The 26,538-nt window shown below is 42.3% G+C and overlaps 2 protein-coding genes across 4 annotated transcripts in view; one reads left to right on the top strand and one right to left on the bottom strand.

Moving 5' to 3' along the window:
- The first annotated feature begins 103 nt into the window (after positions 1–103).
- LOC137072669 (NACHT, LRR and PYD domains-containing protein 1 homolog) overlaps positions 104–26,538 on the top strand; it is a 65,453-nt gene continuing 39,018 nt past the window's right edge. Inside the window, exons 1-14 of one of the 3 annotated variants that reach the window (XR_010904656.1) lie at positions 104–397; positions 591–741; positions 2,238–2,895; positions 3,927–3,952; positions 4,228–4,356; positions 5,866–5,901; positions 6,007–7,636; positions 9,953–10,030; positions 10,150–10,191; positions 11,278–11,343; positions 11,545–11,817; positions 12,051–12,137; positions 14,023–14,103; positions 15,888–16,040. Coding sequence is in view for 2 of the 3 variants with exons in the window: in XM_067440579.1 (XP_067296680.1) it covers positions 3,928–3,952; positions 4,228–4,356; positions 5,866–5,901; positions 6,007–7,636; positions 9,953–10,030; positions 10,150–10,191; positions 11,278–11,343; positions 11,545–11,817; positions 12,051–12,137; positions 14,023–14,103; positions 15,888–15,909 (2,469 nt within the window). In the remaining variant the exon portion in view is untranslated. Of the gene's footprint in view, positions 398–590; positions 742–2,237; positions 2,896–3,926; positions 3,953–4,227; positions 4,357–5,865; positions 5,902–6,006; positions 7,637–9,952; positions 10,031–10,149; positions 10,192–11,277; positions 11,344–11,544; positions 11,818–12,050; positions 12,138–14,022; positions 14,104–15,887; positions 16,461–26,538 lie in introns of those variants that run through there. The other 2 variants (XM_067440579.1, XM_067440578.1) reach the window with 2 other exon arrangements.
- The window catches only part of LOC137073704 (adhesion G protein-coupled receptor E5-like), a 33,920-nt gene continuing 27,706 nt past the window's right edge, over positions 20,325–26,538 (bottom strand). The window contains exons 13-16 of the mRNA XM_067442407.1: positions 23,033–23,191; positions 22,784–22,955; positions 22,369–22,455; positions 20,325–22,252 (exon numbers count right to left, since the gene is read on the bottom strand). Of these exons, the coding sequence (XP_067298508.1) occupies positions 22,208–22,252; positions 22,369–22,455; positions 22,784–22,955; positions 23,033–23,191 (463 nt within the window). The 3' untranslated portion in view covers positions 20,325–22,207. The remainder of the gene's footprint in view (positions 22,253–22,368; positions 22,456–22,783; positions 22,956–23,032; positions 23,192–26,538) is intronic.

Raw genomic sequence — 26,538 nt, 5'->3', positions numbered from 1 at the left:
GTTTACTATCCCCACATGGAGGATTTATGAATGGGTGGATGTAATGGGACCATGATGGGACGCAACTGGCGCTGTTAGGTCACATGATAACAACACACACACCCACCAAACAAGAGAAAACACACCTCAATCCACCGTTTTCAGGAAACATGCAAGAAACCTTCAGTCCGGTTACCGCAGCGAAACGTTGCGCACCGGGTTGAGCTTAACGGGACCGAGGTTTCGGGTTCAGTTCTTTAAGGTGTTGCAGTTTCAAATCAAGCTCCTTTATCATCTGCCTTCAGAAAAATAGAAGAGGACAAACCTCCAGCACTGATGGTGTTAGGGCTTTCATTTAAAATAGAGATTCAACATACATCACATATCCTGGACCTGCAGAGCTCCGCGTTTAAGGAAGGTAGCGTTTGAACTTTTCTTTTCTTATTAGTGCTATTTCTGGTTTAAGCGAATGTAAATCTCTCTACTGTTTCTTTGCTTTCACTTTTGAAACATTAAATGATTCCCATTTCATTTTCATTGTATTTTCTAAATTCTCTAATTGTAGTGGAGATTGTTTGTCGTGGTTGTGTTTTCTTCTGGTTGGCAAACAGGAGTGTGAGCTGTGCATCAGTCTGCAGAGAATCCGGAAGTAGCCAACTCAGCGCTTCGGTTATACAGCCGTATTTATACAGCCGAAATGGATTAAATTCATTATTTTCCTCAATTCTACAAACAATACCCCATTATGACAACGTGAAAGAGGTTTGTTTTTTAAATATTTGCAAATGTATTTAAAAAAAAAACGCAAAAAGTCACATAGGTAGAGGCTACATGCTAATATGTCTAGTAAACTAGCAGCAGACTCATTCTATATTTGGGTACATTTCATGTCAGCTAAAAAGTCAGGAAATCAGTATTCTATCAGTTTATATATCAATAAACTAGGCGGTTGAATATGCCCTCAATGTGCTAAATTAATTATTTAACAAGCTTAAGCTCTAATGACTTTTTTTTAATTTGTTAATGAAAATTAACATTTGATTCATTATTTTGTCAACTGTGTCAACAAATGCTGTGTCACTGTCATGAATCCACAGTATGCTGAATTTAGTATTATTCACCATCCTTACCAATATCTCCATCTCTAGAGATACCCCTATCTATTTTTCTGATGGTTTAGTTCACATTTAGAATATTTATGACATAAAAACCACAAATAACACAGTTGACAGTCAGATTAACACAGTTGACATAAGTAACACAAATGACAGGACACATTAGAAGGAAAAGAGAAAAGTCTACTAAAAATGATAACTTTCTTTTTATTCAACAAAAATAAGTACAGCCAAATAATAAAATTTAAATTGAATTGTCAACCATGTTGAATCCTTGTCAACTGTTACAGTTCATGGGTAACACAGTTGACATTTCGGCCATTTTAGGGTCTTGTGCAAACTGCTGGCCTTGGTCTAGTTGGTAGTTGACCTAGATTAACTTGTGTTTTTAAATTATTTCTCTACACATTTATACACATTTATAAATATAATATTCAAGTTCACCAGAATGCTGAAAACACAGTTGACGGCCAATTAATCTACTCTATGTGCAGACAATACTATAGATCATATTGAAGAGGAGAAGTTACTATTTACCACACATTCTTCAAATTTACCTCTGAAAAAGGAATGGCATCGTGTGATGTTGGACATGTGACTGCTATAAACCATTGCTGATTTATAGGGGGGTTTATAGGGAGTAACACAGTTGACACTTATTTTTCGGACACACAAAATGGATGGTATAATGCATGAGCAAAATATTTTTAAAAACACCTTTTTCATTATTGAATGATTATTTTGGACTAATCTTTATTAGAGATAAATTCAGACACATGCATTTTAGAGCTAATCTGAAGATATAGCCTCACATATACCAAATCGGACAGCACAAAAACAGCAAATTATATGTTTGTAATATATAAATCATATTAAAAACAGCCAGAATATGCCATTTTTGCAAGATAAAAAATCTGTTGGATTTTTTAATTAAATTAATAAGAAATGTCCCCTGATGTAAAAGTTAGCATTGCTTGAAGTGAAAAGTTAATGATAAATTTGTACAATTGATAATTGAGTCCACGGGCATGAAATGTTCCCATAATTATAGAATGACTCCGCAGTTCACAGGTGACCGACTCTTCTGTTAAAGTCTCTTCAATCGACCTGTTTACCAGCAGTTTCCTCAATTATCTTAAACAGGGAGAAGAGCCAGAAGAATTTGGGCTGGCAGAGGAGGAATTTCCATCTCTCCCTAAAACTCAACGCTCGCCAACCAAATCGCCAGTGCCCAAACAGCGCAGGATTGTGGATAAAGATATCATACGATCCTCCTCTCACAGATCTCGGATCTTTCTCGGCTGGTACAGGACGGGTCGGACGCACTAGAGAAAGTTTGTGGAAAGAAATTCTAGTCTAATAAATGAAATGAAAGAAGTCGGCGTTAACACCAGACAAATCACAGAGTTAAAGGAAACGATGAAACGATTTCAATTCTATGAAAACTCAACTGAAGCAAGAGGAAAAGCGAGCCGAGTGTCTCCTGCCGCAACATAGAGATAAAGTTCCTGACGTCATGGATGCTGCACACCGTCTTGGTCATAAAACACCCGGAAGCAACATTCCTAGAGGATAAATATTTCAGTTCACATCGCGGTTCTTCAGGGATGGAGTGTGGAGTGCTGCCAAAGATGCAGATTTTCTGAAGAACAACCACCTGAGGATCACAGAGGACTTATCCCCTACCGACAGAGAAAGAAGGATATGGCCCGCTGTAGGAAAAGCTTGTAAGGAAAACAAGACGGATTTCCTCATCGGAGGCCGGGCCTTTGTAGACTTCTCCACCCAGGTGACCTGCGAGGTATGCCGTATTGAAGATGAGTGGAAGTGAAGAGTATAATGTTTACAGCCTCTCAGTGAAAGCTACTTTACTCTGTATTCTGTTTAAAGGCCTGAATAAGTCTGTGATTCCAACTCAGATGTTTTGTAAATTTATAAAAGAGGCGACATTGCAAAAAAAGAAAAAACCTTTGTATTTGAAAGGTAGTTTCCTCCTTTTTTTGTTTTAAAAGATTTGAAGATAATATTTGATTTTATTGATACATTTTTAAAAGAGGATGTAAACTTTAAAAAAATTAAAAAGGGATTGCTGTTCTCATCCTCATCGACACTTGTTGCAACAGTTTAAGATTTGCTCTAACTTATTAAACTTTCTAAATTTGATCAACAAGTATTTGCTACCTGAAGGCATCTAAAAGCACATTTTTTCTTATCTGGAATAATGCCAACATTTCACTTTATATAAATAAGGCTTTGTTTTTTCACAATTGGTTTAGTAACGGGTTTTTATTAGTGAATTATTTAATAATGATGGAACTTTGTTCATGTTTGAACACTTTGTCTCAAGATATAATATACCTGTCACATTAAAATAATTCAAGGTGCTTGTTTATTATACATTTTATTTTATTAATGTAAATTTCATAATTATAAATGCAAGTTTACAAAAGGCAAACCTCTTTTTATAGTCACTGAAAAAGAGATGATGTCAAAATCTAAAAATAGTGAAGCAGTTAAAACGATTAATATATGCTCCACCTTAAACATTTTCACACAAAATAAAAGCATTTAGTGGTGCTAATATATATATATATATTCCTGAAGGGAAGTGTTTAGGGAAGTTCTCAAGTGTGTGTGTAAATATGGAGTGGAACGCAGCCCAGGTGTGTGTGTGTTGATCTGAGCCTCATTGGTGTGTCATCACTCGTAATTGTCAAAGTATTTGCGCTAACTAAATGAAAAACAAATCAAAGTAGTCAGTCCTCAGCTCAACCACCCCTGCATGTAAATCCTCCTGTTTTATTGTCTAATTGTGTTTCTTTTCTTGCACAGAATGAGCCGGGACCCGAGTCGTGACAGTATGTCAAACTTTTTGTTTTAATAAAAACATAAATTTTATTTGTAACATGATTTAACCAGTCAATGGCTAATGAACCTACTGTATGTTATTTATCATCTTGTTAAGTTATAGTTTTGTTATGTTAAGATTTTCTCTGCTCATCAAGTTAGGCTTCTATAATTTGTGAATACTAAGTAAGTGGTGAATTTGATGATATTTTAGTCTAGAAAATATATGAATGGTCTATCAAATGGTGATATATTTGTCTAAATGTTTTCCCCTTTTCACTTTTAGAGATTCCTGAGAGGTCTGACACTGGGCCATGTGTCAGCATCTCGGCTCAGAGTAGAAGTCATGTGTCAGCACCTGTACTCTCTAACACTACAATAACAGGCAATGTCTACTTCACACACAATGAACATGGTAAGAAACACACACACACACACACACACACACACACACAGAGTGCGGGCCAAACTTGAGCAGTCCGGATAACAAAGCATAATAAACCGCAGGCTGTGTGAGTGAAACTGATCAAATGTGTGTTTTGTTGGCAATCAGAGCATAAGTGCATATAATGTGAACAACACCAACGTATAGAGAATTAAGAGTCATCCAGGGATAATCCAGTGTGTGTGCTCATTCGTGTCTCTTTAGCTCCGCCCACTGCACGCCTCCACGGACTCGGCTGTTTTCAGGAAAAATCAGTTCAGTGTGTCTGTCTTTTATGTAAGGGATAATGTCCACCCAGCCGGTTGTTATCGCAGAATAAACCCCTCCAGAGTGATCAGGACCCCGAGGCGAAGCGGAGCGTCACTCTGAAGGGGTTTATTCTGAGATAACAACCGGCTGGGTGGACATTATCCCGCTTATTACACGCCTACTAGTCTCAAATAAATTAGACACTAAATATTGTCTTGAGATTAAATATTTTATTAGCTCTTACGCAAAGCTTCCGCGAAGAAAAACAGTTCCAGACTGCTTTAAGCCTTTATCTATTGCTGCTAAATGTTGAGAATGAATGCTGAAAGGGTTAGTTCACCCAAAAATGAAACCAAGCCTATGATTTACTCACCCTCAGGTCATTATAGGTGTTTATGACATTCTTCTGTCAGACAAATACAATCAGAGTTATATTTAAAAAGTCCAGGCTAACGTTAATCCCAGCAGTAGTTGGAGCTGTTTCTGAAGTCCATTAAATGCAGCTGTCCGTCAAATAACGTGCTCCACACGACTCCGATGGGTTAATAGAGCCTTCTGATTCCAATCGATGCGTTTGTGTAAGAAAAATATCCATATTAAAAACGTTATAAAGGAAACCGGCCTTGAAGTCTTCCATTGTAACCCACGGCTGTTTAAGCCACAAGATGGCGCCAGCGTTAAGCACAGAAGTAGAACCGGTCGAGATAACTCGTTGTACCCGTATGAGCGGTGTGTGTTATCTGGAAATAACACACCGCTGGAATGAGCGATTGACCAATCAGAATCAAGTTTTTCACAGAGCCGTGTAATAAAAATATGATAAACTAAAGACTCTTGTGAGATATGAAGGATCAACACGACTCTATAGATACTCCAGATTAACACGAGACTGGCAGAAACTTACCCTTTAAAATAGAAAGCCACTATTTTAGATAGGGTTAGGGTAAAAAAAATAGTAATGTTTTCAAACTTTGGACCAGTACTTTATTAGTGTTGTCAAAAGTACCGACCGCGAAACCAATTTGGTACTGAAGTTTTAAAAATGTGACGTGTTGAGCGTGAAATGTGACTGGCCTGACAGCTAAACAGCGCTCAAAGCCTCACATTTTTTAAAATGTCAATATCGATTTGGCATCGTGGTCTACTTTTGACAACATTATACTGTATGCATTTTTGTGTATGTATTTTGTGCAAGTGTATATTTTTCAATATTAATCTAATGTTCTCCAGGTGCTGATGGACATCACACACAAACACAAACCTCAGGTGACTGATGGATTTTAGAGTAATATGTTACCTTAGTATTTACCTCCTGGTCTGACATTTCTTACTAAGATCCACTAACTCTTTTTACATTGCTCATTTCTGCAGATATCGGCTCAGTGATTCAGAAATATAAGGAGCTGATCTGCAGGGAGTATCAGTATGTGAGCGAGTATAACTCACTGCCTGGTGAACAAGTGCTGCTGTCTGAGCGCTTCATACAGCCGCTGATCATTCGGAAACACAGAGATCAGAAAGAGAGAGAAGAAGACATTCGCTCCAGCTCCAGGAGCACTGATCAATCTGTCCGTCTGAACGATCTGTTCGATCCAGATAACCGTGGAATCAGCCCTAGAGCTGTTATACTGCAGGGCAACTCTGGGAACGGGAAATCCTTCACTGTGCAGAAGATCATGATGGACTGGGCATCTGGTGACCTCTACAAACAGCGGTTCGATATCGTGTTCCACTTAAAGTGTAAGGAAATAAATTGCATGTCTGGAGAAAAGAGGTATGAGGAGATATTGAGCTACAGCTGCAGTTTAACATCAGATCAGATCTCACAGGTTTTACAGGAGAAGCCAGAGAAGATGCTTTTCATCGTTGATGGATTTGACGAGCTGAGACTCCCTCAGGACGGTCATCTCATGTCTCCAAACACTGACCTGAATGAAAGAGCCCCACCTGAGGTCACTCTGTGTGCCCTGTTGAGGGGTCGAATCCTGCCTGAGTCCTTCCTGCTGGTCACCACCAGATCTACAGCTTCAGACACACTGAGTAAACTGCTCAAACGGCCTCAGGGATTCGCTGAGATCATGGGGTTTTCGAGCGAAGGGGTTGAGAAGTACTTCCAGGGATTCTTCCGGAATGAGGATTTCTTCAGGAAGGCTTATGAGTATGTGAAGGCAAATGAAACCCTCATCACCGCTTGCTCAATCCCGGTTATCTGCTGGATCATCTGCACGGTTATGCGAGAGAGATTCAGTGACGGTTCAGATTTAACAAGCGGCCTTGAAACCACGACCTCCATCTACGCTGACTTTGTGTCCACTCTACTGGAGCATCACTGCCAGGGTTTGAGTCAGCCCGTCCCGCTGCTGAGGAGTCTGGGTCAGCTGGCAGAGAAAGGGATGCTGGAACAGCAAGTCTTGTTGGATGAGAAGATGGTTTATGAAACGGTTGCTGACCCGGCTGGCAGTCCGTTCCTGAGTAAGTTCCTCTTTAAGAGGCGAATCCACCAGGAGGTGATGTTCAGTTTCATGCATCTCAGCTTTCAGGAGTTCTTCACTGCTCTGTATTACGTCTCACTGGATGGAAAGGAGTTTAAGGAGAAATTCACAAACGTGTGCTTGAAGGCACAATTTGCAGCCGTGGTGAAGTTTCTTTTCGGTCTGACGAATGAGGAAGTTAGACACACGCTTAAGAGGAAACACGGTGTGTGTGTTCATCCAAACACACACAACACTCTGAAAAACTGGCTCTCAGAACACACTGATTCCCTCGAGACTCTTCATCATCTCTTTGAGCTCCATGAAGAAAGCTTTGTGAAAGAAGTTCTGAACGGAAAGAGGGGTGTTTCGGTTCACTGTACACATCTAAGAAATATAGACTGCTGGGTGCTGCTGTACTGCGGTCAGTGCTGTCAGAGCATGAAAGTGTTGAATATCCGTGGATGGGATTTAACATCTGAAAAACTGGCTATGATCCTGCCTGTACTCCACAAGTTTGAGGATTTACAGTAAGTATTCTGGTCCAAAAGTCAACAAATCCCTTTAAAAATTGGAGCTTTTGAAATGTAAAAAAATTAAAATAGTAGTCATGTTTTACTGTAACAGACACACCTTTTCAAAATGGAGTGTGTTAGTACACTATATTGCCAAAGGTATTGGGACGCCCCTCCGCCTACAGTATATTGACCATGGCTGATGGAGATGGTGGTGTACGGGGTAAACCACTGAACTGATACGCAGAAGGTTGCGGTCTCATTATGAAATAAATGCTTTTCTCCAAAACACACAGGCTACAATTATTGGTATGCCTAGAATGTTTTATGAGTAAAGTATTTCTGAAGTATATTCTCATTAGTATTTACATTTTTTAGCACACCAGCATGAAACTGTTCAGCCATGACTTTCTGTCCCACAGAAGTATACTGTAAATATATATGAGGAAACACATCATCATCACAAACCACAGAATATTAGCCTGACAAGCCAGAGCCACATCAAGATGTTTGGTCTGGAAACTCTCCATTGACAGCTCAATCCGAGGGGCGGATAAACGGCTGTCTGTCAAACTCCCTCTGCACACGATAGGATAGCGCTACACCAACCAGAGCAACGAAGGTGAAGCAGAGCTCGCTGACAGATTAAACATTCGCCGTATCCGGTCGGCAAAACTCTGAACACATCTTCCCTTTTTAAGAAGGACTTCAGTGCCGTTCTTTGTTCTTTTCTCAGAGAAAAGCTCAACTCAAAAGCCCCTTTCACACTGCACGTCGGACCCGCAATATTCCCGGAGCATTGCCGGGTCGCCTTCTGTGTGAAAGCAACCACGTCCCGGGATTGATTACCGAATTTGACCCGGGTCGGGGACCTAGTAACATTGCAGGATTCGACCCGGGACGAGCGCTGTGTGAACAAAAGCCGACACTAATGCCACAACGTGTGCGTAGTTATCGTGCGACTCCTAGAGCTTGTGTTTTCAATAACACAACCCTGCAGTGCCAGAAGAGCTCATCTGTGTTTTAAACGCAGAGAGTGTTCGTCTACAAAAGAAACTAAAATTAAACAAGCAGAAATGAGCGCAAACTGGACACAAGTCGAGACCACGGAGCTCCTGACTATCCGCGCTGAAGCTGAGATCGCTCCCCCATTATACGTCACATCAGGATGTGAAAAAACTCGACCCGGGACCGTTACGGGTTGTGTGTGAAAGAGCACATATTACGGTATTTCGCTGGCAGTGTGAATGGACCAAATCTAGCGGCCCGGGAACAAATGCCGGGTCGCATTATCCGTGTATTTGCCGGAATCACAGTGTGAAAGGGGCTCAAGTCTTCCAGAGTCGCGGTCAAAGCTGATTCGAAAGACCGCCATTCGCCAGTTTCTGTGTTTACTAGATGCACGCAAACGCAACTCGGCCATCGTCACGTCGACATGGCCCCGCCCACCGACTCTATACACAATATGATTGGCCCGACCAGAGTTTGCCGTTTACAGCTCAGAAGTGTATTGAGAGTTGCTAGACGACACTCGCGGCAGATACGATTTGCTGCCGCTAGGGGGCGTCTAGATTTCTAGGCTAACAGAATATAGTTCTGACGTGTTTTGGAGAAAAGCATTTAATTTATAATGTGACTTACCCCGACTTTCAGTTCTTTTGTTTCAATAAAAGGTTTGATTTTTGTGATTATTTTTATTTTATTTTTGGGGGGGAAATAAAAGATCAAAAGGATAAACAATGGAGATTTATTTTTACAGCCATCTTTGATCATATTTAGCAGAGGTGCCAATAACTGACCATAACTGTGCCTTCACACTTTTGCCATTTTCAACTTATATCAGAAAAAAAAGCTGTTCAGAATCAACCGGTCAGAGTCTCTGAAGCTCTTCCTCTGAAACTGCAGTGATTTGGACCTTCAGCCGTTGGTTCCCATTGAGGTCCATTATGAGGAGAAAAATCCTGGAATGTTTCCCTCAAAAAACTTCATTTATTTTCCAATGAAGAAAGAAAGACATGAACATCTGGGATGAGATGGGGCGAGTAAATTATCTGGAAATGTTCATTTTGAAGTGAACTAATCGTTTAAAGGATGATGTTTTATTTATTTATCTGACTTTATTCATCCGATTCCAAGACTGTTGTTTGTATGTAGACTTTATTCTCCAGTCAGACAAATGTGCGGCATCTTTAGATTTTCTATTGTCTGTAGAAATGAGAGCCTGAAGACAGAACACACACGAGCGCTGAAAGGGGCGAGGCTACATGAGGTCTATAAAATCATCATGAAATATAGTCTTCATAACTAATTATATTTGATTTGATTTTGAAGGTTGGATGTGAAGTCCTATTCTGAAGTGGTTGCTGTAATTCATGCTGTCTTGAGAGGACGGACACTGAGCTCACAGAGGTAATGTAGGTTCACACACACACACACACACACACACACACACACACACACACACACAATGCTCTTTCACTGGTTTCTCACTTGTATATCTCAGAAACTGTTTGTTTTTTTCTTTGCAGTGTTGAAATCAAGGCACTTGTGGTGTACTATGAAGTTTACAGGTAAAGAAAATGTGCATAATTGAATCTTTGGAGATTTTCATCATTTGCCACACCAGTTTCCTATAGTAAACAGTAAACAGAAATCTCTCAAAGGAAAGCAGTCATTATCAGTCATCACGATTCTAAGATAAATACATTCTGTTCATCAGTTCAACCATTTTGAGTTTTCATTGACTATAACTAAAATCTTCAGACTAAAGAATAAAACTCTTCTTCTTCTTCTTTCGGCTGTTCCCTTCAGGGGTCGCCACAGCGAATCATCTACCTCCATCTATTTCTATCCTCTGTATCCTCTTCTCTCAGACCGACTACCTTCATGTCCTCCTTCACTACATCCATAAACCTCCTCTTTGGTCTTCCTCTTGACCTCCTGTCTGGCAGCTCGAACCTCAGCATCCTTGTACCGATGTATTCACTCTCCCTCCTCTGAACATGTCCAAACCATCTCAACCTGGCCTCTCTAACTTTGTCTCCAAAACATCTCACATGTGCTGTCCCTCTGATGGACTCATTCCTGATCCTATCCATCCTCGTCCTCAACATCTTCAGCTCTGCTACCTCTAGCTCTTCCTCCTGTCTTTTCCTCAAACCATACGACATCGCTGGTCTCACTACTGTTCTGTACACCTTTCCTTTCATTCTTGCTGGTACTCTTTTATCACACAACAGACCTGACACTTTTCTCCACCCATTCCAACCTGCCTGCACACGCTTCTTCACCTCTTTTCCACACTCCCCATTGCTCTGGACTGTTGACCCTAAGTACTTAAAATCCTGCACCTTCTTCCCCTCTTCCCTGTAACCTCACTGTTCCACTTGGTTCCCTCTCATTCACACACATGTATTCTGTCTTGTTGCGACTAACCTTCATTCCTCTTCTCTCCAGAGCAAACCTCCACCTCTCTAGACTTTCCTCCACCTGCTCCCTGCTCTCACTACAGATCTCAAAACTCGACTAAATAAAGAAATAAAACGCTACACTAGATCATAGAGGTCATATCTTTATTATACCAGGCTCATGCACAATTCCCTTTAATGTATGTTTTTAGCTTTTATATTTTGGTTTTTCTGTGTCTGTCTTTGCAGAGGAAAGAGTGAGCGATTGAGCTATTGCAAAACGGTGACTCTGTCAATCAGTGAAGAACTGACCAGGTACAGAAAAATCACCTTATAAGGCATAATTTAAACTTTCATGATTCTACATTTAAATGTACATTACAGATATTAGGCCTATATTATATTATTATTATTATTACATATCATACATCATATAACATGTGATTAAATTAAGCTGCTCAATTAATCCCTGCCGGAGAATATAAATGACGAACTCTGTCCTTTATTCCTCTTTAGCGTCTGTATAGATATAGGTGTAACCAGTATAAGGGAAGTCACTGTCACATTTCCACAGTCCAGTATAAGTAACTTTGACTGGACAAACGTCTTTCAAGAAATGAAAGCTTGGAAAGATGATGAGAATGATTGGGACGGAGGTATACCAATATTTTCCCTCCAATCTTTGCCTGGACTGAAGAAGATGGAGCTGACAGTGTACTATCTGACTGAGCGTTGTGTTACTCAAATGATCTCTCTCAGTGAAAACTGCCCCAGTCTGAGAGAACTCAGGTACGATATGATCTCATGAACTCACTCGTATATGCACATATTATCTCCTGCTAAAGTAACAAAGAAGAAATGACTTTAACTAAACAAAGGTCTGGTCAGAAATACATGTGCCTTCATCAGGTTTATGTCAATTCATAAGTTCAATTTTAGGCATGGCAAAGAATACACCATGAATGTTAATACAGTGTAAAAAATGCACACGAGTTGACTGTATGAATGTGTTCACGCTGTAGGATAAAGTGTGTAGATGTATCAGAGGATGGACTCCGGCTTTTGCAGAACTCACACACAAGACCAGACTGTGAGCTGACAATTGATTGGTTAGTATTGCTTTAAGGTTTATAAATATCTCAGTTTTATTAGTCATGTTTGCTCCTAATTTAGAGGAACATATAGCAGTTAATCATGATGTAATATTACAGTGTTTCTCGATTGCTTAAAGTGATAGTTCACCCAAAAAATGAAAAGTGTCATCATTTACTCACCCTCATGTTGTTCCAAACTTGTATGAGTTTCTTTCTTCTGCTGAACACAAAAGAAGATATTTTGAAGAATGTTTGTAACAAAGCAGAGAGAACAAACATCCACTACCATAATAGGGGAAAAATTACCCTGGATACCAGCTGAACTTAGCCGCGCACACAACATTTTTAGATCGGGCGGTTCGGTCTGGCCTCGCTCCATAGAGGAGTAATTATCCCTGAACAGAAACTGTTCGGACCAATGAGATCATCAGGACGGGCTTTAGGCGATGACGGACAGATGATCAACAGTAACTGACCGATGAGATCATCAGGGCGGGCTTTAGGCGATGACGGACAGATGATCAACAGAAACTGACCAATGATATCATCAGGGCGGGCTTTAGACGATGACGGACAGATGATCAACAGTAACTGACCAATGAGATCATCAGGGCGGGCTTTAGCCGATGACGGACAGATGATCAACAGAAACTGACCAATGAGATCATCAGGGCGGGCTTTAGCCGATGACGGACAGATGATCAACAGTAACTGACCAATGAGATCATCAGGGCGGGCTTTAGCCGATGACGGACAGATGATCAACAGAAACTGACCAATGAGATCATCAGGGCGGGCTTTAGCCGATGACGGACAGATGATCAACAGAAACTGACCAATGAGATCATCAGGGCGGGCTTTAGCCGATGACGGACAGATGATCAACAGAAACTGACCAATGAAATCACCAGGGCGGGCTTTAGACGATGACGGACAGATGATCAACAGAAACTGACCAATGAGATCCTCAGGGCGGGCTTTAGCCGATGACGGACAGATGATCAACAGTAACTGACCAATGAGGTCATCAGGGCGGGCTTTAGCCGATGACGGACAGATGATCAACAGAAACTGACCAATGAAATCACCAGGGCGGGCTTTAGCCAATGACGGACAGATGATCAACAGTACCGTAATCATCACGTCATCAAAGGGGCTTGGGTTATATTTGTTCGAATCCTAAACGGAGAGCTTGTTTGTATCTGCATCACCTTCACTATTTCTCTCAGAAATGATGATCATGTTGGGTAAGTACTCTGTGTATCAATAAATTATGTTATTTTTTAACACCGGCTAAAATCGTTTATTCCAGTGTGTGTGCAGACAGGGTTGCCAAGTTTTTACAACAAAACCCGCCAACTACTAGCTCTAAACAAGCGCTTCTCGGGGGGTTCTCCGGGGGAAAAAATGGCGTTTGGGGGTAAAATGTGTGTTATTTTGGCAAGGTTGCTGCTAAAATTCGCACTCATGGGTCTATATATCACATAAGAGTCGCTTCAACCCGCGGACATAGAAAACAACCCGTGGAAAAAAACGCGGACTTGGCAACAGTGCAGTTGAGCTCTGTTGACATTTGACAATGCGTCGCTTCGTTGCTCTGATTGGCTGTAGGTCTGTCCAATCGAGGTCTTTCCTGGTTGGGTTGAAACTCGCCCCATAATCACAGCCCAATGGAGCATCAGACTCATATTCTGACTAGAGCTGAGGATGACCACGTCAGGCTAGAGAAAAAAATACTAAAGTAGTGAATGTTTGTTCTCTCTGCTGTGTTACAAACATTCTTCAAAACTTCTACTTTTGTGTTCAGCAGAAGATAGAAACGTGTGTATATACACTGTACTGTAAAAGATACTCCTCATAATACACATCAGCACGGCTCTGTGTTATTTGCTACAAACAGGACAAAGTACTCACCCTGGGGGATATCTTACCGGAAAATCTCTCTGACTGCTGAGGGCGCTTTCATGAAAGAGATGGGACAGTAAGTTGACCATCTCCACACACACACACACACACACACACCTGCTGATTTTCTTGCAGTCCATTTCCTCAGAAACACTTGTGTGAAGATGCAGTGAAGTCTTGATTTTGGTTTCCCACGGCCCTTTCATGAGCCATTCTGTGAGCATAAGGAAACATGTCATATTTGAATCAATAGTTTTTGAGTATATCTGGCCATCGTTTAAAAGCACGTGTTTAGTTAGATTTTAATTAGGGCTGTCAATCGATTCATCAGCATTTATCACAGCCAAAATAAAAGTTCATGTTTACATAATATGTGTGTGTGTACTGTGTATATATAAATACACACATGCATGTAAATGTTATATTTATATATGAAAATGTATATTTTTAATATAAAAATATATACACAGTATATACATGCACATTTTTCTTAAATATATATATAAAGGAGTGTGTATTTATATATACATAATAATTATAGACAGTAACTTTTATTTTGGATGTGATGAATCGATTGCCCAGCTTTATTTAAATTATTTTATGGCGTTAAGGACTCTAAATTAATCGCTTGCGATTCTAATACAAGTTTATACTGATCTTAAACCTACTTCATAACCTGTGCACATAAGAAAATGTTTGTGTCGTCTTCTGAAGCTTGATTTGGCAAAATCAAAGTTAAGTAGGACCGGATAGGTTATATTGGTGCCATGACCCGGAGATGGTAAGAGCTGTGATGGTAAACCTCACTCCCCTGGCCTCAAGAGGTGCACTGACGACTAGTGTTAGACCGATGTTTGGCACTTTTAAAATATCGGCATTGGCTGATGTGTTGGACGTGGGAATCTTATTTTGACGGACTGCGCTGAAAACGCCAGAGCCTGATCACAGCGCTCTCATTCTTCACCGTCTTCATTAGTTTACCGCCCCTGTTAAACACTCATATCTAATGCATTATTGTTAAACAAAGTCAGTTAAGGAAAAGGTTTGCTTTTATATTATTAGCAATGGAAAGGCAAACAATAGGTCAATACTTTCTCATATACCGTCAACATTCAGTTAACACACATCTATATCCTTAAAACAAAACACGTTACATCATAACGAGAGCTAAGGACATCTGGCTCAGCTGCGGCTCACATCTTCCACATTATTCGGCACACATACAGTATGGAATGAGGGCATGACTCAACCTGAGTCCGGCTGCCAGAAGTCAGCCACAACTGGGCCAAATGGACCAGATCTGACCCACACACAACAGGCCACAACTCTCACTAAGGGCCAGGTTTACGAAACGCGACAAATTAGCGTGAGCCCAATTCATAATTTCCGGATCATTTCCATCATGACCAGTGCAATCTACCCATTAGCATCTGGTTTAAGCAATAAAACAGCAGATCTCTAGTCATTCAGTCCTGTGACTTCATTTCTTCGGGATGGTGGTCTTTGTAGGGGTGTAACGGTAAACAAAAATGACAGCAGGGGAGAGGAAACTAAATATAACCTTTTTATTATTAAACAGTGGTTTACTGAACAAAACGCATCTGTATTTAATTAATTATAACTAAAGTTTCTTCTTCATGCCGTATGACGTCATCACGTTGAAAAGGTCACAATGTAGGTGGAAGTGCCGAAAAACTCCTCCAACTTTAAAATCTTCCATCATCGCTGTTTTAGCTTTATCTGTGTGAAGGGCGCTTGATTTAGTTTTGCACATTCGTTTTAACACTGGGTCGGCACGAGTGTGCGTGTGCGCTTGCACATGCGTGTAAATGCATTTATTTAGTTTTTTCTTTATCACAGACACACCTTTGACAGTGAATGAGATGACTGAGAGCCAGTCATCAGCGTGCCGTATACTCCGGGACCAGACAGCACCCCTGGAGAGAAGCCCCATCCCCAAATTCCCACAGGCAGAGGAGGAGCGAGTCAAAGGGACAATTTGCAAATAGTTTGGTATGATTTATAATTATTATAAATTAGTGTGCATTCTAATACCATAGCACTTGTTTTGTCTATTATATATTATTTTACAATGTCAATGTTTCCGTTACTATGTGTCAGCAATTATTGACATAACGATTGTAAATCTTGATACGGGATAGAATAGCTCTAAGTGGAACCTTTCATTAGAGCCCAACATTATTCATTTTATGGTTACAAAGGGTCATTTGGAGACTCGAGTGGCTTTTTTGGGGGGAAGTGCCTCGACATGAACTTAATGTCGTGGTAATCAGATGTAAAACACTCATTTTCTGAAGGTATTGTTATCGAATTTGAAACTGGACTTGGTAAGGCTTCATGCCGTGACCCCAGTGTGTTTCCAGCTAATAGCTCCCAGCTATATTCTTCGTCTGTTTACAAAAAAAAATGTTGGTTTTTTTTTTTTTTTTTTTTTTTTTTTCAGTGTGTTCAAAGTTCTGTTACTCAATACCAGTTTGACTTCCAGTGATTCTGACAACCCTTAGAGAGTCACCTTTAGAAGAGACCATACATGCACACACTCCAAACGGTTTAAGGACAGAATGTGATTTACTTTGGGTCTGCCTTTGTATAGGTGTTTTAGTAAACTTTTACAGGGATTTTAAAAGGTTAAGTTTATCTTAAAGGTGTCATGAACTGCACAGTTTTATAGTTTTATAATGTGATTTTTACATCAAAAATGATTTTGAAATAAAAGCATTTTTCCTAACCTGATTTCAGACGATTCTTATTTTAATGCTCCAGCATCTCCACTTCTGAGCTTCTCCTGTGAGATTTCTTCGGTCACAGCAGGGCCCACACACTCCTCCATCTGTTGAAGATCTGATACCAGCGCTCAGTGATGTGTTTTGGGTCCGCGCTATGAGAACAGTAACTTTATCAAATAGTGGTGGGCGATGCTGCAAAATTTGGATTCGATCCGATACCAAATACATATAGGGTCAGTATTGCCGATACCAATACGATACTTTTTACTTAAAAAATAATAATTTTGTGTAGGGGAGAGCAGTCTGTCATCACACGTGTGTTTAAGTGTTTTTGTATTGCCACAGTATCGAATGCTCTTTTTACACATATCACAAGTTGCAGTATTATCATCTAGTGCCATAAAATAGCTCCACACAACGCTTCTCTTCTTCTCGCCCATCCTGATCTCTCTTTCAATGTGCTATCAGCATCGATCTCTCAGTTAAATAATCCTCGACGCATTGTGTCAGTGAGTCACGTGACAACACAACAACGAATCACAGCAGAGCAGCAGGAGGGGGGAGGAGGAGGTAGAAGACACGAGCAAAGTAGAATGAATGTAGAGGAGAGATATTTCAATTAAAATATCGATTCAATTACAACTGTATCGATCTGATACCGATACCAGTGTTGGCATCCATATTTAGATCGACCCGTCCACCCCTATTATCAAATGTTTACAGAACAAGTGGTCTCTTTCTCTATCTCTGTTCTGTTACGTGAAAGAAAGTCTAAGGCCTTGTCAGGCCGTATGGCAAACCCATCTAATCTGCTGCCTGTTAATTGTCAAACTAATATTTTTGTGGGGGAAAAATGAATACTGATAAAGATTCGAACGGTTATGAATCAGTGTATTAATTCATGATCCGGATCGCGTGTCAAACTGCTGAAATCACGAGACACTGGCGATCCGAATCATGAATCAATTCGCTGATTCATAACCGTCTGAATCTTTATTTGAGGATTGAACACAAACGCGGAAGAGAAGACGATGCTGAATAAAGTCGTAGTTTTTGTTATTTTTGGACCCAAATGTATTTTGGATGCTTCAAGAGACTCTAATTAACCCACTGATGTCTCATATGGACTACTGTGATGATGTTTTTATTCCCTTTCTGGACATGGACAGTATAGTGTGCATACACTTGCATTCGCTCTCGGACTAAATATAAAATATCTTAAACTGTGTGTGAAGATGAGCGGAGGTCTTACGGGTGTGGAGCGACATTAGGGAGAGGAGTTAATGACAGATGTTTCATTTTTGGGTGAACTAACCCTTTCAAAGTTGTCAGAATACACAGAGCATCTCAATTTGTTGCGTATGGGGCGGCATAGCCGCTGACCAGTCAGGGTGACCTCTGACCCCTGACCCCGCCGAAAGCACCAACAGTGGCACATGAGCATCAGACCTGGACCACGGAGCAATGGAAGAAGGTGGCCTGGTCTGAGGAATCACGTGTTCTTTTACATCACGTGGATGGCCGGGTGTGTGTGTGGCTTACCTGAGGAACACATGGCCCCAGGGTACACTATGGGAAGAAGGCGAGCTGGCGGAGGCAGTGTGATGCTTTGGCCAATGTTCTGCTGGGAAACCTTGGGTCCTCCATCCATGTGGATGTTACTTTGACACGCTCCACCTACTTAAGCATTGCTGAGACCATGTTCAGCCTTTGATGGAAACGGTATTCTGGTGGCTGTGGCTCTTCCAGCAGGATAATGCTCCTGACACAAAGCACAAATGCTTCAGGAATGGGTTGAGGAGCACAACGACCAGTTTAGGCGTCGACTCGGCCTCCAGATTCCCCAGATCTCAATCCAATCGAGCATCTGTGGGATGAGCTGAACAAACATGTCCGATCCATCCCACCTCGCAACTTACAGGACTTAAAGGATCTGCTGCTAACGTATTGGATTGGTGCCAGATACCACAGCACACCTTCAGGGGTCTAGCAGAGTCCATGCCTCAACGGGGACCAACACAATATTAGTCATAATGTTATGCCTGATCGTTGTATATGGATAGGATTCATAAATGAAGGCCATAATACTCATGTTCCCCACTGGAGGGAGCCACAGGATGGCACATCTTTTCATTTCTCAGTTTGTGTTCAACAGATTGACTTATATTGAACTGGGTTGTGTCATTTATCTTCTGTCATTTCCCACAATGCTTCAGTACCTAGACTGTGAAACAGCCAACAGGAAAACGAATAAAAGGCATGACTCGAACCAGACGCTCTAACAAGGAGGCTAAAGGCTGGATCCTCTAGTGTCAGTCGCTAGAGCATCTCTTGAGGTCAGAGGAGTGAGGTTTACTCGCACAGCAACTACTAGCTGGCCTCTGTTACATATATTCCAAATAGTTACATTTGTTTTCTATATTCCAAATAATATTCAGGTATCAACACAGGTCAAATACTTTGCCCTTTATTTTAAAATTTAATTACATGTCCATTTTTGGAAGAGTTGAGTCAGATATTTTAAGATGTATATGTTTGCCCTCTTCACCATTTGCCCAAATTTCGACTATAAAAATGAATATTCTGTCCCGCATTGATTTTATTAGCTTTATGCTTCTTCTCCCCCCACCAGTAAATTATTGGATAAAGGTAGATTCTTTGCTGACAAGATATATTTGGGATGGGAAGCGTCCCCGTATTAAATGGTCTACACTTCAAAGATGTAAAATAAATGGTGGATTGGGCTGCCCTGATTTTAAATTGTATCATTGGTCCTTTATCCTGCTCTCGGTGGCGAAATGGTTTGATCCAGACTCACAGTCTTCATGGAAGCAAATAGAAAAAGAGCGCATTGCACCCATCCGTTTGCAAGATTTTTTTTTTTTTCAGGCCTATCCCACAGGAAATGCTGATTATATTACGGCCCTTTACTTTCCTACACTTTGCAAATATTTAAAAAGATATAAGCCTGTTGGCATTCTCAGACTTTAGAAGAATTTACCTTCAGGCGGACAACCTTTTGTGCAGCCATCCTGGGCTAATAAAGGCATTCTAACATTAAATGATATCCAGGGAGAGGCTTCAGTCCTCGATGTTCAAGACTTAATTGAAAGATTTAATATTTCACATAAATGTGCAATGTCCCAAATACAGGAGTTGTTTCTTACTTTTATTTATGCTTCTTAAATTTGAATGCAGATAATGTGCCTAAAGCCAGTGTTTGGTTAATGGATTTGAACATTTCTAACAGAACCACTGAATGGGACACAGTGTGGTATAATACTTTCCATGCATCCACAAACCCGAACCACCAGTTTATTCATTTTAAAGTTATTCACAGCAGGGCATATTTAACCACACGCATAAGATATGCTATGGGTATATCTCCCCACCCATACTGTAATTTTTGTGGATCTGGATGCCTGGACACTGTTACAAATGCTCTGGGGCTGATGTGCAATAATTCTGAGATATGGTGCTTGATGTGTTGTATAAGGCAGTCATTCCCAAACTGTGGTAGCGGACAAATATTCACATATGATAGGGGAGAGAGGAGGAATAGTCCAGACATCAACAATGCTTTTCCCATATATCACATCGGAAAGGCATTTACTTTGAATAAAAATGAAGAAAATGTTCTGAAAGTGGTAATAAAGTGTCTAACGAAATGTTTAATAATGATAAAAGCATTTATTGGGTAGTGGGCATCGCTCTGCGTCCAATAAAAACAATCCACATAACGCCTCTTTATGAAAAATCTTCCTTTAATCTTGATTTGGTAATAAATCAAGTAAATGCAATAAAATAAATAAATATCTTAATTCCTAAATGTCAGGGATGCAGTAAAGTAAACCGTGAATCTATTTCTTACAGTCGCAATTCCTAAAGAACCAATGTACAATTTTAACATGCGAAATTGAAAGTACATTAGCCAAAGAGGGACATACCCGTAAATTCAAGCTTCGCCTTTCACGTTTTAACACTCGATGGCACCGTGTCTGATATTCACTGGATGGTCATAAACCTTTACACTGCTAGATTGGGAAAATATCACACAGTAGAGCTTTAAATTAGCCCATGATTTGCTCACCCTTAAATCATCCTAGGTGTATATAACATTCTTCTTTCAGAGGAATAGAAGTTGAGTTATATTTAAAAAGTCCTGGCACTTCCAAGCGTTATAATGGCTAGGAATGTTCTTCTGTTTTTGAAGTCCAAAGGCCTTCTCAAGGAAATTGTTGCGTTTGTGTAAGAAAAATATCCATATTTAAAACTGTTTGAATTAAAGTTCCGTTTGAATTAAAGTTCCATGGAAAAGTGTTGAAAGTACCTTCTCAGAGTTCAAGATGCATACTTTATCCTTTAAACTGAGGCTTTTTAACACAGGCACTTTTAACACTTTTCCCACAAACTGAATACGGAAGACGATCGGCCAGAACTTTAATTCAAAAATATGGATATCTTTCTTAACCCAAAACCCAGAGCAATCATAATTTAATCCTCCGCTGAGATCTTCAGAGATTTAATGTCTTCTTTTATCTTCAGTTGATTTCATCTAAAGCTGTGGCTGAAGTCAGTTGTAGATCTTGTGTTTCTCTGTCCTTCATTGATTCTGCTCATTATCATCAGGTGTTCATCACTAATGGTTCAATCACCCCTTAATTCATCTCTTAATTATCTCATTAACAACACTTCAGTGTTATTTTAACTCTCTTTGGAGTGGGACCAAATACACTCTGAGCAGTGTTGATTTAACACTGGGGATTTTGCTGTGTAGAATCCTCATCAGTGCCTGCGCGGATCGTTCAAATGAGACATCTATGTACCCATATCTATGATTGTGCAATAATTTTGACCTTCTCTGGCGGAAGTAATAGTGTAAGGAATACAAGATGAGATCCGTCTGCTAAGAGGTAAAAAAATACCATAAATACTGTTGTGTGTCTGGCAGAAAGCGATCCTCTGTGTGTTTTTTACTCTCATAGAAATACACCCCATTGACATGCATTATACGAGCAACGGTTGAGTTAAAAATCTTCATTTGTGTTCTCCTGAAGAAACAAACACACCTACATCGGATGCCCTGCAAATAAACATCACAGTCTCATTTTTGGGTGAACTATCCCTTTAAGACAATCCACCTTTTGGATATTAGAAAGTATATAATAGAATAGATATAATGCGTGGATATGGTGGTAGATAAAATGCATTTATAAATAGACGATTAAGAGTGAAATATGAGATAAAATTGATAAATATAACAGAGTAATCGCTCTGGATACATTTTCATGGCACATATGCCACATGATGAACCCACTTCTGCAATATTCATCGGATGACAACGACCCTTTGACAACATGTCCTGTGGATTTAAAGCTTTGTGAAAGTCTTCTTCTGTTACAGAAAGTGTTCAAATGCCTTGTGTTCAGGAGTTTACATCTGTGACTCTGCTGTGCTGCTGTCGCTCTGTGGAGGTTTCTGTGAAAGTCAAAGGAAGAATGAAGATTTTAACTCAACTGTTGCTCGTATAATGCATGCCAATGGGGTGACGCCACGGACACTGCTTTAAAACACTCAAACACACTCACTAGTACCTGACTACTGGTGGACCGGCTGACTCTGTATTCCACTTTCTTCTTACATGGACACAGCGGGACGAACTTGTAATACTCCGTCCTGACCTGAAGGGGGTGATATAACAGCTGGAGGACATGATATCTGACTAAATGATAAATTACAGTTTCTGGCCAACCCCAATTATGTGCATTTAAAATAGTAGATTTTCTGATATCGATATCTTAAAGAGAAGCTGTGAACAATTGCTGCGATTAAATTTTGATTTTAAAAGAAAATTGTTTAGTATGATGTACCCAGAATGCATTGCGGCATGAAGCATGTCCCCGTTAATGAGATTCATTTGCTGATTTAAATTATGTGATGCGACAAAGTCTAAAACAAAACACTTTTACCAAACCTTGTGTTTTGTGCGGTCATGGTGTGTGTTGGTACCTGTGTGGACAGCAGGCAGTGCATGATGAAGATGAGCGCCCCCTGGAGGCTGTTGAAGATGGTGAAGAGATACAACATGACTTCAGTCCCGTTCTCCTGGAAGAGGAAGAAGCCAAAGACCCACGTCCCGCCGAGAACACACAACTGAGCCACTGCGGTCACCGTAAAACTCCTACGGAGAAACACACACTGATAGAAAACAATTACAAAATGACTTTATAACGGTATATGAATGACTGTGACACACACCTGATCTGTTTGAGTTTGGAGAGGTCTGGATTGAGACTGGAGAACTTTGTTGCCAGTTTCCACACAGTGATGATGAAGACAAAACTGTTGAGGATGACGATGATGCAGACGGGTACGAAAAAACTCAAGATAAAATAACGCTCAAGAGAGAGCCAACAGCTGAAACACACACGAAAGGAGGATAAGCCAGTCACATGGTTACAAAAACACACTAATTCATTCATATTTCCCTTTCATCTTCCCTTTGAGAATTAATCAGAGACCTAAATCATTTAATGAGTTGATGTTTGACCATGAAGGTACATTTATAATCCCTAACAACAAATTATTGGAGATCAGGTGGTTGTGTTGATATCGTCCCCGGTTACGTATGTAACCTTAGTTCCCTGAGAACAGGGAACGAGACGCTGCGTCAGCTGACGCTACGGGGAACGCCTTCAGCGTGACAGGTCTCTGAAATCGCTATCAAATCACAATCCTACTGACCGTCGGCAGCTGGTGATGTCATCACCGTGCGACCAGGAAGTATAAAAGGGCACCGTGCCAACATGACACTATCCGCTTCGTCTGAAGGGACTGTGGGCAGGCACACCTTGAAGCATGGCCATGTGATGCAGTGTCTCGTTCCCTGTTCTCAGGGAACTAAAGTTACATACGTAACCGGGGACGTTCCCTTTCGAAAGGGAACTCGAGCTGCATCAGCTGACGCTACGGGGAACGATATACCCACGCCGCCTTGCGGAGGGGAGTGCACGCCCCTTACTGGCAGTGAGAACTGCCTGGACAAGAGTTCGCAGAAAGTCTGAACCACTCCCCCTCTAGCCACACAGGCTGCCAGTGACATCATTCCCTACGGTCATAGCCCAAGCTATATGCCTAAGAGAGAACCTTAATAAGTTTTATCTGAGGTTTCCTACCCTCGGCTTGCTCAAAGGCCTGGGACCTACTACTTCGACAGAAGGAGTCCCTTAAGGGAATGTGGCTAGGGGACCCGAGGGTGCCCCAGCCCGTCACTTTATTCGGGAAAAACCTTCACCGAACGCCACCAGGGAGGCCTCACCTGGCATCACTTCTGTGGGACACCCCAGCTTGGCCAACCCTGTCTGTCAAAACAGAGCCTCCGGACATCACTCTTACTCATGAGCATCCAGACTGAGGGACTGCAAACTGGCAGTGTCCTCCTCAGACCGGAACTCGGAGACGGGAATCCTGGAGAACAGTACTCAGCTTAGTGCTTCTTACCCTTGCCAGCGAGGGGAGTCTCTTCTGCTCGATCCTAGGATCTACTGAACACATATATTACGGGGGTGCTCAGGAGGCCTAAAAAAGGCCTATGGACTGATCTACCCGGGAGGCCCCGAGGGGGGCCTGCCCGTCTGATCAGCCTCAAGTGGCCGTAAACTCGCAGACGACCCTCAATGAGGGGAGCTCTTAAGCCAGCTTGGTAGGTAAACCATGCTGTAGGCTAGCCAGTCCCTGTCCTGAAGGGACTGCGCAGCAGAAACGGAGTCTCGTCATGCTAGGGCATGAGCCCGCCCTTGAGTTATACCGGCCCAGGCCGGGACCCACCGGCGGGCAGCCGCTAGCTGTCAGCCCAAAGCCAGTTATACGTTCCCGCTCAAGGGAACCGTTTCCCCTCCAGGGAGGCCATGAGGCGCCTCTACCCGGCACCGTTAGTGTTAGCTGTTAGCTGTTAAGAGCCGCAGGAAGGTGGCTTTACTGGTTCCTCAGGGGGCTCATGAGGCTATAACGCCAGAAGCCACCCATGCTAATGGCTAGCTTGTCACCGAGACCTTTGGTCCGGGAATCCCTTCCCAAAAAGGCCCAAAAAGGCCTGACAGCATAATACACTGGCCTACCGAGCGTCCCAGCTCGGGGGCTCACCCTCAGGTGACCTGCAGGAAGGTGGCTTTACTGGTTCCTCAGGGGGCTCATGAGGCTATAACGCCAGAAGCCACCAATGCTAATGGCTAGCTTGTCACCGAGACCTGGTCCGGGAATCCCTTCCCAAAAAGGCCCAAAAAGGCCTGACAGCATAATACACTGGCCTACCGAGCGTCCCAGCTCGGGGGCTCACCCTCAGGCGGCCTGGAGCGGCCTACTTCCTGCCACCCAACGTGCAAACTGTCGGGAGTTGTTGTGTTCCCGGGGCTCGCCTCCAGGGAGGCCTGTTTGATGCCTACGTACAGTCCGGTCTTTTTAGGACGGCGTGGAGAGGCCTATTGCCGAATGGCAGTTCCCTATTAGATTGGTGACAGACGGTGCTTATCCGATGGCAAATCCCACCGGAGGGCCGGGAAACGACCTTAGGATGGCCTGAAGCGGCCTGTCCTTGATAGCAGACCATGCTAGCTGCCTGGCTAGTACCCACGCACACTGTTGCAAGACCTGGGAACCGGGGTTAACCCTACAGGAGGCCTAAAGCGGCCTAGATCCTGTCAACCAATGGTCGGGACCCTAGGTCACCCCATCAGGGGACGTCATCTGAGGCGTGCTGAAACTCAGTGAGTCCTCATAAGTCGGGCTGACAGTGGCTTGTCTGCTGGCTGATGAGGACTGGGTATCCAGTCACTACCTGGGGACTCATCCCCAGGGAGGCCTACTGAGGCCTACCACCTGACCCAGAGTTAACTGCCCGGACTGCCTCAGCTGGCGTCTCCCGCCAGCCAGCCTTCTATAGTCGGTCCGCCCCAGCGGCCTATAGAAGCCTTCTGCGACGGCACAGTCTCCCAGGCAGCGCCTACCAGCGTGGACCTAAAACACAATGCCCACAGCAGTGCACTCAGCATAAAACGCCTTGAACCCTCTAAAGCGAGGGGAGTACAACTTACGCCACCTGCCTCCAGGGCGGCCGTCTGGTCGTCCAGCGGTCCGCCGTCCGTGCAAGGGCGTCAGCCGTGACAGTGTTTCGACTCCAGGGGAGCATCCTACCAACCCATGCTTTCCGATGGTTGCGAAGTACAGCTCGACCCGAGCCCTAAAAGGTGAAGCAGAAGACACAGAGCAAAAGGTGAAAGATATTGAACACACACACCCGGCCATTTCCTGAACCAAGCCGGGGGGCCGCCCAGAAGTGGCGGCCGCACTAGCTCTGGGGGGGCGGGGCTAGCAAAACCAGTCTGACTGCGCACCACGAAGAGACGCCTACCCCGTCCCCACGACCACTGGCTGAGTCGCGATTCATTCTGCTACACACCTTTTTGCATTAATAACAACCCCCAAATGCAGAAGGGGGGTGGGCATTGGCCGGACGACCCTAACTGTGGGGAGGCCGGATAGGGATACAAACCCAGCAAACACAGTACGTTGTGACAACGTCGTCAGTTAGTCGTCATTTGGTCAGCGTGACATTACTTTATGACAACGTTGTGAGGACGTCGTGGTAAAGTTCCATTTTTAAAAATTTTGGCTAACGTTCCAGAAACGTTGTGGGCACGTCCTCAAAAGACGTCGCTAGTTTATCCCTCAGAGAACGTTGTAAGGACGTCGCGGTAAAGTTCTATTGT

This window comes from Pseudorasbora parva, chromosome 4 (assembly GCF_024679245.1).
Source record: "Pseudorasbora parva isolate DD20220531a chromosome 4, ASM2467924v1, whole genome shotgun sequence".
Taxonomy (NCBI): Eukaryota; Metazoa; Chordata; class Actinopteri; order Cypriniformes; family Gobionidae; genus Pseudorasbora; species Pseudorasbora parva.
Note: the sequence above shows the minus strand (reverse complement) of the source record. Positions and strands in the feature narration are given on the sequence as shown.